The 18,739-nt window shown below is 32.7% G+C and overlaps 1 protein-coding gene and 1 long non-coding RNA gene across 8 annotated transcripts; one reads left to right on the top strand and one right to left on the bottom strand.

The window, feature by feature from the left end:
• Positions 1 to 595: 595 nt before the first annotated feature.
• LOC108461320 (glutamate receptor 3.4) lies at positions 596 to 5,671 on the top strand. Of its 7 annotated transcripts, none has more exons than XM_053024217.1 (7): positions 596 to 701; positions 1,167 to 1,549; positions 2,252 to 3,600; positions 3,686 to 3,963; positions 4,241 to 4,272; positions 4,369 to 4,778; positions 4,884 to 5,671. In XM_053024217.1, exons 2-7 carry the CDS (start codon positions 1,243 to 1,245, stop codon positions 5,340 to 5,342), a joined length of 2,835 nt encoding a protein of 944 aa, XP_052880177.1. In that variant the 5' UTR covers positions 596 to 701; positions 1,167 to 1,242; the 3' UTR covers positions 5,343 to 5,671. The 7 variants fall into 7 exon arrangements, with proteins under 7 accessions (XP_052880177.1, XP_017616615.1, XP_052880179.1 ...); XM_017761126.2 differs by having other exon boundaries at positions 614 to 958; XM_053024219.1 differs by having other exon boundaries at positions 615 to 684; positions 4,369 to 4,768.
• Positions 5,672 to 13,589: 7,918 nt separating this feature from the next.
• Positions 13,590 to 15,195, bottom strand: LOC128286679 (uncharacterized). Its single transcript, XR_008277300.1, has 3 exons — positions 15,150 to 15,195; positions 13,999 to 14,056; positions 13,590 to 13,700 (listed from the first exon to the last, which is right to left on the bottom strand). It is a non-coding gene; the product is annotated as an uncharacterized LOC128286679 (long non-coding RNA).
• Between the last annotated feature and the right edge of the window lie 3,544 nt (positions 15,196 to 18,739).

Genomic DNA, 18,739 nt, shown 5'->3' with positions numbered 1-18,739 from the left:
GTATCCTCTTCACTTACTTTAAAAAAATATTTTTGAAATATTAGTATAGAAACAAATATTTTGTATTGAGACGATAAAAATACTTAGAATAATTATAAAAAAACATTGCTTTTAGAATAAAAAATTATCCAATTTTATCATATAAAAATATCTACCAGTTATAAATTCCAATAAATTGAATAATAAAATAATTATTTTAGGTAGTATCCTTTTAAGAGAATCATCTCATGTTCAATCTCTACTAAATGTAATCTATAACATTTTTCTTCGAGTACTATTCTCTTATCGAAGGGTTAGAGAGTGACTATAGATAATTTAAATCATTATATTAAAAAATAAATATGATAAGAATTGATTATGAGATTAATATTTAAAAGAAAAAAACTAAATTAGAACGTCTAATAATATTAAGTACTAAAGTGAGCAGAAAAAAACTTAAAAACAAAATTGTAGAAAACTGTATATTTTATGCGGTAAAGTGTGCATAACTCATGTTAAGTTACTTAATATAAACAAAATTTATCAATTATAATTAATTATATTTTAATATTTAAAATAAGAAATTGAAAAAATCACATATTTTGTTTATTTAAATTGCTTTATATATTCTCGTATTTTAAAAAAAAAATCTAAAAGAGAATGATTCTTTGCTTAAGCCATGTAAGACTGTTGGTGAAGCTCTGAGTATGTGAACGGTCATAGTATTCTTCAATCTTTAACTCAGAACTCAAACTTCCTTTCTCTTTTTAATATTGTTTATTGGCTAACATGTGGTGTTTTTCCTTTACAGTTTGAACACTTACACATATTTAAATTCCCGTTACTGTTTTCCTTTCATCCTCCACAAACACAAAGCCAATATTAAATTTATATTAAGCCCAAGCTTTCTTCTTTTGAGTATGCTTTGGGTTTATTAATTTTATTTTTCTTCTCATGCCATATGTGGATTTTGGACCCTGTAAGTGTTAAAAAGCTTGAATTTTTTAGTTGGATTCTTTTTTGGTTTGTCACTTCGGAGTCTAGAAAAAAATAAAATCTTTTTCTTGTTCCACTGTTCTTTTCACCTGTCTTTTTTATTGATAATTTATGTAAGAACCTTATCTTGGTTTTCATCCTTAGGATTGCATGGATTTCTTATGGATTTCTGTAAAAACCTTTGGTGGCAGGTGGTGGTGTTTGGTATCTTGAACTCATTAGAATTTGAGGCAGAAAAATAGGTTGTCTGGCTGGTCTTGGAGAAACATGAAAGAGGTTTTGCTGATTTCAGGATTCATGAAAAGAACTTTGATTTTGTTGAGCCTTTGGTTCTTCATATGGTTCCCTCTGGAAGCTTTTTGTAGTACTGGTAATACATCATCTTCTTCGAATCCAAAGGTTATAAATATTGGAGCTCTTTTCACTTTGAATTCGGTCATTGGGGGAGCAACAAAGCCTGCACTTCTAGCTGCCATTGATGATGTCAACTCTAATCCAAACATTCTTAATGGGATAGAATTGAAACTCATTTTGCGGGATACAAATTGCAGTGGGTTTATTGGAACCATGGAAGGTATTTTTTTTTCTTCTACCCTGCAATTTTAATTGATCTTCATATACTCTTTTATCTGTTTACATTGCTGGATTGAGTGTATCATTCAAGGGATTAAACTTAACTGTTTTTAGATAGAAAATAAGTATGTTCTAAGAGAGAAACTGATGAATGATGATAATGAATTGAAATCAATAGCTCTTTCTTTGTGTTGGGTATCTCTTTCTGCTATTGCTTTTGGCATATATCAGTATAGTATAGGGTTGTTTAAAATGCCTGGTATTGATCGCAATCGAAGGGAAAGGCATTGATTGTTTGAGTAGTTCATTATTCTTACTGTTACTATGTTGCAATTCTGCAGTTGGATTTTGTGCCTTCAAAATGTTTGATATAAGTTGTGGCTATTGTAACTTTGAAATCTATATGGTGGCACTGTAAGTAATTACATCAGAAACCTGCTTACCTGGCAGAGCTTAAAACTGGGAACAGAAGTTATTAAACTCAGAATCTAGATTGGCCATGATCTTCCAATCCGATTGCTTTCCTTTTTATTTGGATTATATGTGCATTGTTCTATATAGAACTTTCCTGCAATATAGAGTAGCTGAAGAATACTAGAATCCTTTAGGATTATATGTGCGTTACTTCTGTTGTCCTTCCTTTTCTGATCTCTCTAAAAAGAGTGGAAACATTAAAGCTAATATGCTGTCCTTGTTTATGTAGCTTTGCAGCTGATGGAAAGTGATATTGTTGTGGCAATTGGTCCGCAATCTTCCGGGATAGCTCATGTCATCTCCCATGTTGTTAATGAGCTTCATGTCCCTCTTCTCTCATTTGGGGCAACAGATCCCACTCTTGCTTCCCTGCAGTTCCCGTATTTCCTCCGTACTACACACAGTGACTACTTCCAGATGTATGCGATCGCTGATGTTTTAGACTATTACGGCTGGAGGGAGGTCATAGCAATATTTGTGGATGATGATTATGGAAGAAATGGGATTTCTGTTTTGGGTGATTCCTTGGCCAAGAAACGCGCCAAGATTTCTTACAAGGCTTCCTTTAGCCCTGAAGACCCCGAAAGTAAGATCAATGACTTGCTAGTTGAGGTAAACCTGATGGAGTCACGAGTTTTCGTTGTTCATGCTAATCCCGACACTGGTTTGAATATCTTTTCTGTTGCTAAGAGACTTAATATGATGAGTGGTGGTTATGTTTGGATTGCTACAGATTGGCTTCCTTCATATTTAGATTCGAGGGAAGCAGTTGATCCCAGTACAATGAATATCTTGCAAGGGGTTGTTGCTCTCCGTCGTTACACCCCGGATACTAATCTCAAAAAGAGGTTTATTTCTAGATGGAAAAACCTAAAAGATAAGGGGAGTACGGGTCCTGGAGGATTCAATTCGTATGCACTTTATGCTTATGATTCGGTTTGGCTGGCTGCACATGCCCTTGAAGTTTTTCTCAGTGAAGGTGGAAATTTGTCTTTCTCTAATGACCCGAAATTGAGCGATACAAATGGCACTGCACTACACCTTTCGTCGCTTCGTGTGTTTAACGGAGGCCAACAACTTCTCCAGACACTTCTTCGGATGAACTTATCCGGTCTAAGTGGTCAGATTCAATTTAATCAACAAAGAGATTTAATTCATCCAGCATTTGATGTTCTTAACATTGTTGGAACTGGGACTCATAGAATTGGTTATTGGTCAAATTACTCGCATCTCTCTATTGTCCCTCCAGAGAGCTTATATACAAAGCCTTCCAATATCTCATCCGGCAGTCAACATCTTTATGGTGTAAAATGGCCTGGTGAAACTTCTAAAGTGCCGAGAGGATGGGTATTCCCTAACAATGGACAGCCTTTACGAATTGCTGTGCCCAACCGTGTAGGTTACAAAGAGTTTGTGTCAAAAGACAATAGTCCCCAAGGTGTAAAAGGATACTGCATCGATGTCTTTGAAGCTGCAATAAACTTGCTCCCATATGCTGTCCCTCATAAGTATATGTTATTCGGAGATGGTAAAAGAAATCCTAACTATGACGAAATTGTTAGCCAGGTTGCCCAAAATGTGAGTAACTTAGCTGGTATTGCATGATCTGATTTCAGTTCCTTAGGTGCCAGTAATTATGCTGACTTGCTCCTTTCCTCTTCAGAAATACGATGCAGCAGTTGGAGATATTACAATTGTTACGAACAGGACGAAAATTGTAGATTTTACTCAGCCTTACATGGAATCTGGACTCGTTGTTGTTGCGCTGGTCAAAGAGGCAAAGTCGAGTCCATGGGCATTTCTCAAGCCATTTACTAAAGAAATGTGGTTTGTCACTGCTGCATTTTTTCTTTTTGTGGGAGCTGTAGTGTGGATTCTTGAGCACCGGATAAATCACGAATTCCGTGGTCCTCCCCGACAACAGCTTATAACTATTTTTTGGTTAGTCCTCTTTTTAATAGATTGGCTGCTATATGTCTAACTGCTAGAAAATGGATGCACGGATTAGATCTAATCCATAAAGTACAGTGTCCTTGAAAACCATAATCTTATAGAGCATAATTTTACGAGAGTTGGCATTTTTCTGTATCATACATCATGGTCACATTACATGTTGGCTGAGGCTGTGAACTGCATGGTCCATACAATTAGAGATCCCTTCTATTAACTTGACAAACTTTACAATGATTATATTGATAATTATTTTTCATAATTCCAGGTTTAGCTTCTCAACAATGTTTTTCTCGCACAGTAAGTAAAATCATTATAGTCATCTATGGTGTTTATGTTATCATACGAATCTGTGCCAAAAACTCGTAAACCACTTCTTGCTTTAACTTGGTGCAGGAGAAAACACGGTGAGCACTTTGGGACGTTTGCTGCTGATCATATGGCTGTTTGTCGTTCTGATTATCAATTCAAGCTACACGGCTAGCTTGACATCAATACTTACTGTGCAACAGCTGACATCGGGGATTCAAGGGATCGATAGCTTGATCTCAAGTTCCGAACCTATTGGAATTCAAGAAGGTTCATTTGCATTGAACTATTTGGTTGACGAGCTCAATATAGCACGGTCTAGGATAGTTAAGTTGAAGGATCCGGAAGCATATCTTAGAGCCCTTAATCTTGGACCAAAGGCGGGTGGTGTAGCTGCCATTGTCGACGAACTTCCTTACATTGAGCTCTTCTTAACCAGCACCAATTGCTTATATCGGACTGTTGGGCAAGAATTTACAAAAAGCGGGTTGGGCTTCGTAAGCTTCAACATTAAACTTTTCGTTATTTTCTTGAGTTACAAATCACTGAGCTACAATACAGCAAACATATGTATTTCTCATTTTCGTTTTTCATGGTGCCAGGCTTTTCAAAGGGACTCTCCTCTTGCAGTCGATCTTTCAACTGCTATCCTTCAACTCTCGGAAAGCGGTGAGCTCCAAAAATTCCATAATAAGTGGCTAACACACACTGAGTGCTCGATTCAAATCAATCAAGAAGAAGAAAATAAGCTCTCCCTAAGTAGCTTTTGGGGCCTGTTCCTCATTTGCGGCATTGCTTGTGTGTTGGCTCTTACGTTGTTCTGCTATAGAGTCTTCACTCAGTACCGTAGATTTAGCCCCGAAGACGAGGAAGCAGAGGTTGAGGAGATCGAGCCTTCGAGATTGTCTCGGCGTTCCATCCTATCTACTAGCTTTAATAACATAATGGACTTTGTAGATAGGAAAGAAACAGAGATTAAAGAGATTCTAAAGAGAAAGAATATCGATGAAAGCAAACAGACCAGCCATAACTCTAATGGACAGGCAAGTTCACCCACATAAAAGAGAAACATGTTCTTCACGTCTGTTGGAAGATATTCAAATCTTTCTCTGTTGAAAATAGACTGAAAATGCAAATGCAAATTCATATATCCAAATGTATCTGATGCTGATCCATCTCTTTGAGGTGAAACAATAGTGGCCTAATTTTATGTTCTGTTAGGTTAATTTCTAAAATTACAGATGTCTTATGATGGACCTTAATTGATCTGGCGGCTAATGATTGGTCAGATTTGAATCAATAGGGGAACAATGGTAGATTTTTATTTGGGCAACACCTTTTGAAAGTGGTTCAAATAGATTTTTTTTTAACGACTTTTAAGATTAACAAACCTCCTTTCTTTTTACAATTCATTAAAGGAAGTTTAACTAAATAAATTTTAATATATACTAGTAATATTATAATAGTGTGTGTATGGAAATCAAATATTTAGAACATATGATTTTAAAAATAACATCCAATAAACAATGAAATATATAGTTAGAAATAATAACATGTATGAAATTAAAATAGAACAAATTAGTTTAAATTCTAAGTGAAAATAAATTTAAATAGATAAATACATGTGATTGAGAATATTATTGTTTTCCAACTTATATTGTCATTTTCCTATAGCAAGTATTATCATGTTAGGGAATATCATTTAATATGTTTTCAAAATGTGACTCCACATTAAAAATAGAGTTGCAAAAGATTTATTTAACAATTGAATCTTAGGTAGAGTGATAATTTATTTTAAAAAAACTCTAATCACTCTTGAGTTGATTTTGAGTTAATTTGTATCATCAACTCAGTCAACGATATTATCAATAAATATACAAACAAAATGTTGGTAAAACAATTTGTTTAATAGTATGAAAATGTATTGAATAATAGGTAGAGTGGTAATTTACTTAAAATCACTTTAATTAATCTTGAGTTAATGTAGAGTTGACTTGTGACATCAATTAAATTAATAATATTATCAATAAATTTATACAATCAATGTGAGTAAAACAATTTGTGTAATAGTATTGAAATGTTTTAAAAATCAAAATAAAGAAGATGTTAAAATCATATTATGATTTCCTTTTCAATATTGTTATACTAAAAGATCCAAGTTACATCTCCCTTAAAAATATAATATGCCTTATTATTACACTAAGATTTATTCATAATTTGAGTATGTATGATAAATGAAGATTCATTTTAATTTCCATTAAAAAAAATTCTTCATGCGACAATTGAGGACTAATTTCTGTGTTACCAAATTGATGCAGAAGAAACATAGCAATTTTAAGCTTGTTGATTGTGAGTTGAATCATAGTACAAGATGGTTCATGGTTGGTGGAAGATGAAAATCGATATCCGTAAAGGTGGTAGGTAGGCTATAGGCATATTTTTATTTGTACACAAGACAGACTAAAAACTTGGCACCCAACGGAGAGCGAGAGAGACTTGAGCCAAGACATCTTTGTATTTTATAATATAGTTTTACTTGCTTAATTTAATTTTAAATTATACAAAGTAAGTCTTTTATAATATAATTTTATTTTAACATCAAACCATAAAATTTGAGCACTAAATTTCAACAAAATTCAGTACTACTTCTCGTTAGATATTTACTTATCATTGCTTCACCTCCCTTAACTAAAGTAAAACAATAAAATCGTTGATATGAACCCCACTTGGCAATACTCGTTTTATATTTGTTGAAAAGGAGAGGAAAATAAAGAATAATATTTGATGCATTATAGGTGTATAAATTTTATGTATCATTAATGAATAATGATATAGTACATCATTATTAAATTAAATAAAAACATATGACTAATTTGTAAATAAATACTAATAATTTTATTTAAATGTAATTAAATATTAAATATAACTATTATAAATAAATGGTATGTGTACGAATTGGGTGAAGTTTATTAAATTCCATCCATCGAAGGGGCTAATTTTCAAGCTTGAAAAATCAGTTGACTTTCAACAAGTTTTTGGATGGGATGAGGATCCAAGCATTTCTACGTTTAGATATCTTCATAGCTTCCAAAGATCAATCTCTTATCTTCGAAACATACTTTGAATCACTCTATTTTGAGTTCTAAAGCTTAAGTTATAACCATTTTAGTGAAGATTGCACGAACAGAGTTTCTAGACAGGATTATTATAAAAATTACGAGTTTTAGGTTTTTAATTCAAGTTTAAATCATATTGGGTCTAATTTTTAAGTTTAATTTATTATTATATATGAGCTCAATATTATATTTATTAAGTTTTATTATTTTATTATTTATTTATTCCGAATTTTGAATATTTTTAAATACTAAAAGTTATTTAGGAGTTTTATCTTTCTTAGTCAACAATAAAGTTTAGTTTAAAATATTTTTTGTTTAGATTAATTATAGTTTCAATATACTTGAGAGTTTTATTTAGAATGTAATTAGCTAGTCAATATAAGGACCTATTCATTGTTCATCAAAGACACAATTGTTTTTATTAATAAAATTTTCAACTCTAAGAGTTAGTTTCCTTGTACAAGATTTCTTTTTTATGATTTTTAGAAATGGTTTTTGTAACGCCCCAATTTTCGGGAATTCTGTGAACGTTGGCAAAATTTCATGCTTTGATTTTGTCATTTGTGAGTGAAATTATGAAATAGGACCTATGTGAAAATGTTTGAAAATGCTATAGGCTAAATTGACGTGGCCAAATAAATAGGAGTGCAAAATAGGAGGATTTGCATGACAAACCTCCCATTTTACATGAAGTGGCTAGCCATCATGTTATTGTAGACAAAATGTACACTTGATATCCATAATTTATGGTACAAATTGATACAAATTGATAATAGGTTAGGTAAAAGTTCCATGATAATAGGTTAGGTAAATGTTCCATGATAATGGGTTAGGTAAATGTTTCATGATAATGGGTTAGGTAAATGTTTCATGATAAGAATTTCATGTCTTTGTATTAAATAATTAAATGGATGAAATATGAAGTTTTATTAAAAGAAAAAGGTGAAAAGAACAAAGTTTTGTCCATCTTTGTTGATCATAGCTGAAAGTTAGAGAAGAGAAAGGAGAGGAGAAAGCTCTTGAGTATTCGGTCATTAGGAGGAGGAAAATTGAAGGTAAGTTCTTGGTACCTTGTTTCTATTTTGAGGTTCATGAGTTCTTCTTGATTCTACCTTAACTCTTGAAGTATATTTTGATTTTTAGTTGTGTTGTGAGCATTTGGTCATGAATTAAAATGAAGGAAATGGTTGTTGTTTCATATTCTTTTGATGAAAAATGGAAGATATGTGAAGTTGAGCCAAACAAATGAGCATGCATGTGCCTTAGATGCTAAAGGGAAAAATCAGCTAACATGTTCTGCTTTGAAATGATGAAATGGAGATTATGCTTAAGTAAAAATCATAGATATGTGATGATTGATTGGTGATATACATGTTTAAATAACATGCATGCAAGATAGGTGTATGAAAGAGTGATTTGGTAATAAATCTGCTTGGGACAGCAGCAGTAACGTGACTTTGGAAAATCACCATAAATTGTGGGAGATAAATTAGAAGCTGAATAAATTATGTAATTAAAGCTTATTGAGTCTAGTTTCTAATGAAATAAACAAGAACATATTTTGAATTCTGTACAATGAGAAATTTGATTCGTAATGAAGAGTGGTCAGATTAGTCAAACAGTGAAACATGGGAAACTTTGAGAAAAATCTGGTATTGATTGGCTAAACTAAAAATTCTGAAAATTTTATGGATAGAAGATATATGAGTCTATTTTCAAGGAAAATTAACGGAACTTGATTTGGAGTTTCGTAGCTCCAGTTATAAATGATTTAGTGATTGTTGCTCAGGAAGACAGCTTGCAGTGAAATTATGATTATGTGGTAAACATTGACAAAATTTGTTAATGAGTTGCTTATTGTTTTCTTATAAGCTTACTATGATCTGTAGGTGTGGTTGGCGAATATTGTAAGGGGTTAATACGTAGTTTGTATTTGAATAGTTAGATTAACGTGTTAGTAATCCAATTGTAGGCGGTTCGTGTGTGGATCTCGTCAAAGATATCGTCACAAACAGTGTGTAACTAACACCTCTTTCTTAGTCTAGATCGGCAAAAGTCGAAAAGCCAAAATGCCGAAAACCGTATTTTGTAGATTTATGAAAAGTGTGCGAATGCTCGTGAGGTAAATCGATTAATGTTTTTGGTAAGCTGCAATGTTTGGACCGCAAAGTACATGATTTCGTGCCTCGATATTTTTGGGCTTAATGGGCCAAAATTGGAATGATGGGCCAACGGCCCAATTCGTTAAGAACCCTCGGTAGTGATTCTCGTTAGTACGTGAAAGGTAGGAATATGCATGAAAAACCCTAAAATAGATAAATTACTGAAATACCTTTAAAAGTGGAAAATTTACGCTTTACCCCTAGGAGATAAATTACCAAATACCCTAGGTTAAATTGACCTAAATGCATGTTTGATCGTTGTTATTTATCGCATGCCATGTTGTTATTATCTAATGCATGGACTGGGATATTGACGGAGGAAGTACTGAAAGTGACTTGTCCACGTCTTCGGAGGCTTTACCTCAATTTATCGTTAATCAATGTTAAGGTCAAGAATCGTGGAGTGTTGGGTGGGTGGGTTGAGCTATTCCCACATGGAGTGTATGGCTGGTACGGTGGAGTGTAGTGGTCGGTGGGTTGAGTAGTCTCCCAAATGGGCTTGCATATGTTTACCGATGTTGCATGTATTTTGAAATGGGCCTATGGGCCATCATGTTATCTCAATAAGGGCTAAGGCCCGCTTTATTTTAATCTGAAAGGGCTCGCCCAGCACCACTATTACTGAATGGGCTTAGGCCCAATAGGCTTGAGCTGACTTGGGCTTTGAATGGGTTTTCCTTACACACCGAGTTTCCCAAACTCACCCTTTTATTTTCATCCACGTAGGAAATCTCCAACCATAGTGGGCTTGGAGTCGTGAGGAATTCGAGTGGCCACCCTTTCTCGAAAGTTTGATTTTCTTCCGTGAACTGGACATCCTTTTACTTACGTTTGAAGTTTTGGGTTTTAAATGTAATAAGGCCGCTTAATTATTTTTGATGGTTTTAATATGTATTACTAAGATAGGTATTACTTATTTTAACTGTTGAAATTGGATAGCTTTAGGCGCTTTTCAAAAAACAACAATTGATTTCAAAATAACACGACAACAAGCAAAGCTTCCGAATGAAAGTATTTTCCAAAATTAATCACTTTTCCTAAAATGACTTAATCAAATCGGTTTCCTAGAAATATCCATGACGTTAAGGTGTGGAAATGGCGGTATGCATGTCTAGGATTGGATCCGAAGGAGCTTGGTATTAAGCAATCCGATGGACTCACCACCTCTTTTCCGGTTTCCTACCTGGTGCACAGCTTCCATTCACTTTAACCCTTAATGAATTAATCTTTTGAACATCAAGTACGATTTTCTGGACTTAGAATAGAAATTTTTTTTAACATTTTTGATGTGGCATGCCCGATCCGGCCATAACTTCTGGGCCGGGATTGGGGTGCTATAGTTTTCTTCTTGATTTTCTTCAAGGGGTTATGAGAATTCATTCTTCATCCTTCAATTTTCCAAGGATTATTTCTTAGAGGGTTAATTAGAGTCGTTAATTGAGTTTGTTGAGATTTATATCTCGAAGGGTTCAATTAGACACTTATCCATTTATTCATCATATCCATCGATTTATTCGATCAATATTCCACTTTTTTGTTTCATTTAGTTTATTTTTTTGAATATTTACTCTTTTTTATTTAATTTCTTATTTAATTTATTTTTATTCATTTTTTTCTAAATTTATTTGGTATTTTGTTTTAGGTCAAATCCAAATCTTTCTTTCTCGAGTCAAACAACTTGAATAGGATCTTCTTCCCCTGTCCCTCCCTCATCATTTGGTATTAGATTTGGGTATTTTTTGGTTGTTTCATTATGCTATATAAAGTGTTTTGTCGATTTTACAGAAACAATCTTTATAAAAAATTAAAAAAAAAAACAAAAAACATATTTTTTAAAAATATTGTGGGATGAATTTTGTGTCCAAAATCTTTAGATATAATATTTATTATATAAAGAGGCTTTAACTTAATTTTCATGATTTTATAACATCAAGAACACCTTGAACAAAAAATTCAAGTTGCTTTTCTATTATTTCGGGTTTTCGGCTGGGTAGTTTATTTTCTTTGATTCTAGCATTAGGTTTTCTTTTGTTTTATCTTTTTTTTATTCAATTGCGCATTCGAACAAATTTTCGCTTCTTGTGTTAATAGATACGAGAAGAGTTGCCTCTTCTTTCTTCGCACAACTTACTACTTTTGGAGTCGAGTTTTTCTTTAGCTTTTTAAAGTCTTAGGTCAGCTTTGTTAGAGAATGATCCCACATATTTTTTAGTATTATTGAGTTTAATTACTTTGAATATTATTTTTTATTGTGGGTGTATAACGGTGAGATTTAAATTTCTTTGACGAACTTTTCTTATTTAAGTGTTTTTTATTTCAACATCTAATAATGGTATGCACATATATTATGGAAGAGGAGAATAATAAACCTTAGGCAGGACATAGATGTCATATTTGTAAAAAGCCTACATGGACATGTTGTTTCTAATGTCGTTCAACATTTTATTGTTCATGGACTTGTCAACAAAGACATTGGTACAAAACACATAGCAAGTTTATTGAGCTTAAACGACTTATGGTGGAGCAAAGAGAATGAGCTATCAAGTGCATGTGGTGTGATGCAAAGGGTCATAAAGACTCTAAATGTCCAACATATTCATTTAAGAAAACATCCAAACTCTCTCAACTTAATTGATGCTAATAGTCACACGATCCTTGTAAGCTGAGGAACGTAAGTATGACACAGAGCCTATTGAGGAGTTTTTCTCTACTGCTATCATAGAATAAGATGATTTAAATGAGCAAGAAACTTCGAGTGACGTCATTTGTGAAGACAATAAATGTGATTTTGTGTCTATATAGTAATAGTGCAAGCTATGATGATAGTAATAGTGCAAACTATGATGACAGTGACAGTGAACTTTGTGAACAGGAAAAAATTGATAGTGGAATTGTTTCTTAGAGTCTATGAATTGGATGAGTTAGACATATATTCTCCTCCTTCATAGTTGTATTGTGATGAATCCAATGTTCAAAATTTTTGTGAGGGGTTAAAGGGAAATGAGGATGATTCATGGAGAAAGACTGAGAGAAAAGAGACCTTAAGCGATAAAAGTCAATTTCATGGTCTACCTTTGGTGAGTGAAAATTCCTATGAGGTAAAATTAGAGAGTTCAATTCACATTGAAAAAGAGAATGGAAAAAAGAGAGAACCTATTTAAAATAGATGAATGATTATGTTTTCACTAACTTTAACTTGAATTTGTCTAGTGGACTTATTTCATTATTTCAAGAATTTGTTGATCATTTGAGAAGAGCTTTATTAAACCATTCCACCTATGATAAATATTCTTTCTTGTTCAGTCAAAGAAAAGATTCGGGGATGAATCTTTTCAAGAAAAGGGGGAATGATACATGCATGGATTGAGCAAAACTCAATTAACAGCTCTAATAAACTTTCCAAGAAATAATTGTTGAAAAATTGAAGGATAAAAAAAGAATTCTCACGACTCCTTGAAGAAAATCTAGAAGAAAACTACTTTTAAAAATCAAAAGAAAGAAATCTTGCACAAAGAAACCTTGCACAAAGAAACTAACTCCCAGAGTTGAAAACTTTATTAATGAAAACGATTGTATCTTTAATGAACAATGAAGAGGCACTTATATAGGCTACCTAATTACATTTTAAATAAAACTCTCAAGTATATCAAAACTCTATTAATCTAAACAAAAAGGTATTTTAAACTAAACTGTAACACCCTTAACCCCGTCCCGTTACCGAAACAGGATTACAGAGTATTAGCAGTCATTACAGTATATTTGCACATAAACAAGTATAAATGCAATATTATCCATATAAATATAACTTTAATGGGTCCACAGGACTTTACAAGTGTAATTAAAACAAACTGGAATTCGATCCTAAAGCTTAGTAAATTTTTCGTGAGATTTTAAATTTTCTTCTTTTGAACAGTACCATACGCCCATGTGGCTAATTTAACATGCCCGTGCGGTATGGGACACACCCGTTTCCTCTACCTGTGTGCAACACTGACTTTTAAACACGGCCATGATATAAGTCCGTGTGGCCTGCCCGTGTACTAAACTGTCTTTATGACACGGCCGTGGCAACCAAGGCACACGCCCGTGTGACAAACTATATGAACTCAAAATGAACCTTGTATTTTAAAATTTACCAATCCTGCAAATTGCAGACAACAAGCATTTCAAAATTTCTCCATTCAATTAGTCCAAATATGGTTAAACACACTTAATACTCATTAAACCATCATATCATAATTTAACACGTATATTTAATAATGTCTTAAACTAAACCATTTCAAACACATTTTATGTACTATCCAATACTTACTTTAAACACTTATCACGTATCATTATCAATTATCAGTTTACTTATTTCACTATTACAATCACAATCCAATATGACACACTTAAGACATCCTAGGTACATGCCATTATCATCAATTAACATGCTTTACCTTATTGAGTTCGGGATTGACCTGGGATGCTGATTCAACGATCTGACTTTACCTTAACCTGCGCACGGAAACAAACCGTATGCTGAATATGAACTCAGTGGTATTTCTATAAACCAATACTTAAAATATAATATATACATAAAATCATATAATGATCATAATTATTTAATCATTCAATTCATAAATAAACTCTTCATAATTCACTTAATCTTTATCATTTATTAACTCGATTAGCTTCTCAAATGAATTCAAAAAATCATCTAAACATTAATACTTTCCATTCGTATGTTTTACTCATACTTCAGTCCTCGATTCAGTATCAATAAACATTTATAGTATCAATCAATTTATCGGTTTTATACAGTAACATTCCGACACTCTATAACGATCATTATGCAAGAATACCATTTATTCAATAATACCAATTATTCCATAGCAATCAACCTTTAATACTTTTAATTACCCCTATTAACATGGCTCGGACCTGGACGGATACACGGATCCAACCCATACACCGAGGATAGTATACAGTGCTTCATCGGCTGAAGCCGGAATACACCGTAACGGTAACAGTAACAGTAATAGTAACGATACACAAAGTACCTCATCGAAACAAATCCAAACAAGAATAAAGATATGACACGATCAGTACAGAGTACCTCTTCGAATCTAATCCGAATAAGAATAATAGTCGACACTTATAGTGTCTCATCAACACACAGTCGGAGCATCCCTGAACACTTCCAATCCTATGGCATGCCAATTATATCCGACTAGCCCGATACTGTTAATAGGGATTTTAGTAAACTTTCAAACTTTCAATTTCATTTCAATACACTTTTCCATATCAATTCACATGCAATTCAATTTCAATACAATATACATATTTCAATTTTAATACAACATACCTTTTAATTCATTTTCCAATAATCACACATTCAAATATTTCATACTTTAATTATCGGTCACATATCAATCATGATATAACAATTAATAATCAAATTCAATAAATTATAAAACATTATAATTCTTACCTTAGCATTTTCATTCTCAAGCAATTCAAATATTAACATAACAATTAACTATTAAGTTCAGTTTATAGAAATACAAACCTTATTTTCTCGAGCTAACCAGTTTATAGAAATACAAACCTTATTTTCTCGAGCTAACTCCCATTGTCTTTGCCATTTTTACTTGCTTAGCCGAGATTTCTCGAGACAACATTAGCTAGGGAATTAAAACAATTCATATTCATTAATTCACTACTAATTTATATCTAATTAATACAATTTCTATTCAATTTCTACTTTAATTTCAATTTAGTCTTAACTAAATTCACTTACTTTTTCTATCTTAATTCATACTTCATTTCTATTCAAATTTTGTCCAAACTCATACTTAACTATTAAATTTCCAGCATATTTTCCTAATTTCAAAATCTTATCAATTTAGTCCCTATAACATAAAATTTATGAATTACTTTACAATTCAATCCTTATTTCATTTTACTCAACATGAACATTATCTAGAAATCTAATAACTTTCAAAATATCAACTTAATTTCATCAAAACTTTGTTCTAAAGCTTTTAAAACATCAAAATTATGTAAAAAGGGCTAAATTGACTTACCTATTAAAGTTTAAAGCTTCAAAACCTTGATTTCTCCTTTTTCTTTTTCTTTTCTCTTTTCTTCCTTCTTTCCCTGCTAACCGTGGCCTTCTTTCTTTCCTTTTCTTTATTTCATTTCTTATTTCTTTTGTTTCTTTATTTAACTATTATAATATTATATTATTACTAAATAATACTTATTTATTATTTATACATATGTATATTATTAGAACATATGTATCCATACATCACCATACACTTGTCTTTTATTTATTATATTTTATATTATTATATTAATATAATATACTTTAATTATTATTATTTTACTTATATATTAAGTAAATACACATGTATAATACATGTGTACCATTTATATTTGTACACATTTAACTTATTTTAACCATACATTTGTCACCCTTTTTGGGTTATTTGCCTATTTAATCCCTTCACTTTTCATTATTCTATAATTAAACTTTTACACTATATTCAATTTAGTCCTTATACCTAATTAACCTTAATTTAAGCTAATTCACTTAATTAAATTTTAATTATCCACTCACTTAACTTCATAAATATTTTTAATAAATATTTACGAATCCATTTTTCAGAAACAAAGACCCGAAAATGCATTTTTTTTATAACTGTAAAATTCGGGTCGTTACATAAACTTTCTTGTTGGCTAAGAAAGATAACTCCTAATTAACTTAAAATAATTTTAAAAAATTCTAAAATTTGGTATAAATAAATAATAAAACCTAAAAAATATAATATTGGGCTCATATATAATAAAAACTAAGCCTAAAATTTGAACCCAATATGATTTAAACTCAAATTAAAAGCCAAAAACTCGTAATTTTCATAATAATCCCCTTTAGAGACTCTGCTCTCATAGTCTTCACTAAAATAGTCATAACTTGATCTCCAAAACTCGAAATCAAATGATTCAAAGTTGTTTCGAAGCTAAGAGATAGATCTTCGAAAGCTATAAAGACTCAACCCAAAAATGCCTAAATCCCATCCAAAAAATCGTTGCAAGTCATCTGAGTTTTCAAACTTGAAAATTAGCACTGGAACAACAAAAATGTGCAAGTTTACACAGTCGTGATAAGTATATCGAGTTATCGTCTCCACAGGGACTGTTTGTAACACCCCGAACCCGAGACCATCGCCGGTGTCGGACACGAGGGGTTAACAAGCCAAGTTCACATATTTTGCCCCCCCAATTTGACATTTCCAGTCAGGCTGGAAAACTGCGTCACCGTCGCCTTAAAAATCATATCTCGAGTTTCAAAACTCGGAAACTGGTTTCATAAATTTTCCCTGAATTTAGACTCATATATCCATCCATGGATTTATTTCTAGAATTTTTGGTCGGGCCAATTGGTACAGTTTATTAGTTAAAGTCACCCATGTTACAGGGATCGACTGCTCTGACCTTCGCGCGTTATAACTTGAATATCTCTCTGTACAGGGCTTTAATACTGGTGCCGTTTGTTTCTAATGAAACTAGACTCAAAATGGAATCTGTACATATAAAGGAATGACTCCTAATTATTTCTGGATAATTTATAGTAAATTTTTAAAGTTGCGACAGGGGACCCAGAAACCGTTCTGGCCCTGTCTCACAATAGCTTTAATATCTCTTAACATGTAACTCCTATGACCATTTCGTTTCTTCCATATGAAAATAGACTCATCAAGGTTCATTTACATAGCTTATTCACTATTTAATACCATTCCTACAAATTTTGGTGATTTTTCACATTCACGTCACTGCAGCTGGCAGCATCTGTTTTAAGGTAGGTCTTACCTATTTTGTAGTCTCCATGAACCAACTAGTCTTGCCATACATAGGTTCATATATGATCATTTTAACCATACCAATGGCTGATCATGTGACCAACATTCCCATCTCCAATCCATAATCACATCATGACACCATATATATATATACAAACCGCAAATAGTCTAAGTTCAGTACTTCACTTTTACGAGCCATTTTCGCATGGCCGTACACATATACATCACAAAGATATTTAAACCAACAAGGGTAGTCCTATACATGCCATTTCAAAGTTCAACCAAAATTTATACCAAAATAGAGGCGTTGATAGTGTGGATGACTTCGACTTTAATGATCCCGAATCCGATTGCTATCGAGCGTAATCTATAAAACAGAGAGCCAAAGCAACGGGTAAGCATTTTTATGCTTAGTAAGTCTCAAGGAATAAAATCAGCTTTAATTTAAGCAATACATTCACATAACCAAATGCATCATTTCATTAATACACATTCTCATAATCATTCTTACTTCACACTTCATCATTATATACTTTCACAAAGTATCAACCATTCCAATAGCTGAAATTGTTAGTCGATCGAGCGAATGTTGCTCAAATATGTCGACTTTCCAATGCACATATAAACGTACCTTATTCTTTGGGCTTTTCGAGCGTACTAATTGAATTTATTACAGCAACCAACACTCACCTCCAGCCCAAGCTTCTTCGAATACAACCGGATATAACCACGCACACGAATGCCTTCGGTCTTAGCCCGGATAGAATGACTCGCATACGAATGCCTTCGGTCTTAGCCCGGATGTAGCCACTAGCACAATTGCCTTCGGTCTTAACCGGATATAATTTCCAGCATAATTGTCTTCGGGCTTAGCCCGGTATCATTCAATTTCTCATGCACACATACATCAATAATCATTGGACATACATATTTCATTTTCGTTACTAAGGCTCAAACACAATTATAATCACTAGCATAATCGCCGGACTTAGCCCGGTATCATTCAATACTCATACACACATAAATCAATAATCAATACATCCATATTTCATTCCACATAATTCAATTAAGGTCACTTCTTGAGGACTTACCTCGGATGTTGTCGAACGGCTTTTACGGCTATTCGATCACTTTTTCCTTCCCTTGTCCAATTGTGGCCCTCTAAGCTCTTGAGCTAATTCAAACAAATTCAATTTATTAAAACCTCATTGTGCTAGCTTATGGCGAATATGACAAGGAGTTTAAATGGTCAAATGGCCACCCTTTAGCTTGAATACACAATGGTCATGCACATTTTATACTACATCAAGCAATTCAATACAATTCATTCGGG

This window comes from Gossypium arboreum, chromosome 13 (assembly GCF_025698485.1).
Source record: "Gossypium arboreum isolate Shixiya-1 chromosome 13, ASM2569848v2, whole genome shotgun sequence".
Classification (NCBI taxonomy): domain Eukaryota; kingdom Viridiplantae; phylum Streptophyta; class Magnoliopsida; order Malvales; family Malvaceae; genus Gossypium; species Gossypium arboreum.
This window is presented reverse-complemented; position numbering and strand designations above follow the sequence as displayed.

Bases quoted from the DNA above. Each gene is read 5' to 3' on its own strand.
- LOC108461320 (XM_053024217.1), top strand. From the start codon at position 1,243: ATGAAAGAGGTTTTGCTGATTTCAGGATTCATGAAAAGAACTTTGATT. The intron at 1,550-2,251 runs GTATTTTTTTTT...TTGTTTATGTAG, and splicing joins GTTTATTGGAACCATGGAAG to CTTTGCAGCTGATGGAAAGT. The intron at 3,964-4,240 runs GTTAGTCCTCTT...TCATAATTCCAG, and splicing joins CAGCTTATAACTATTTTTTG to GTTTAGCTTCTCAACAATGT.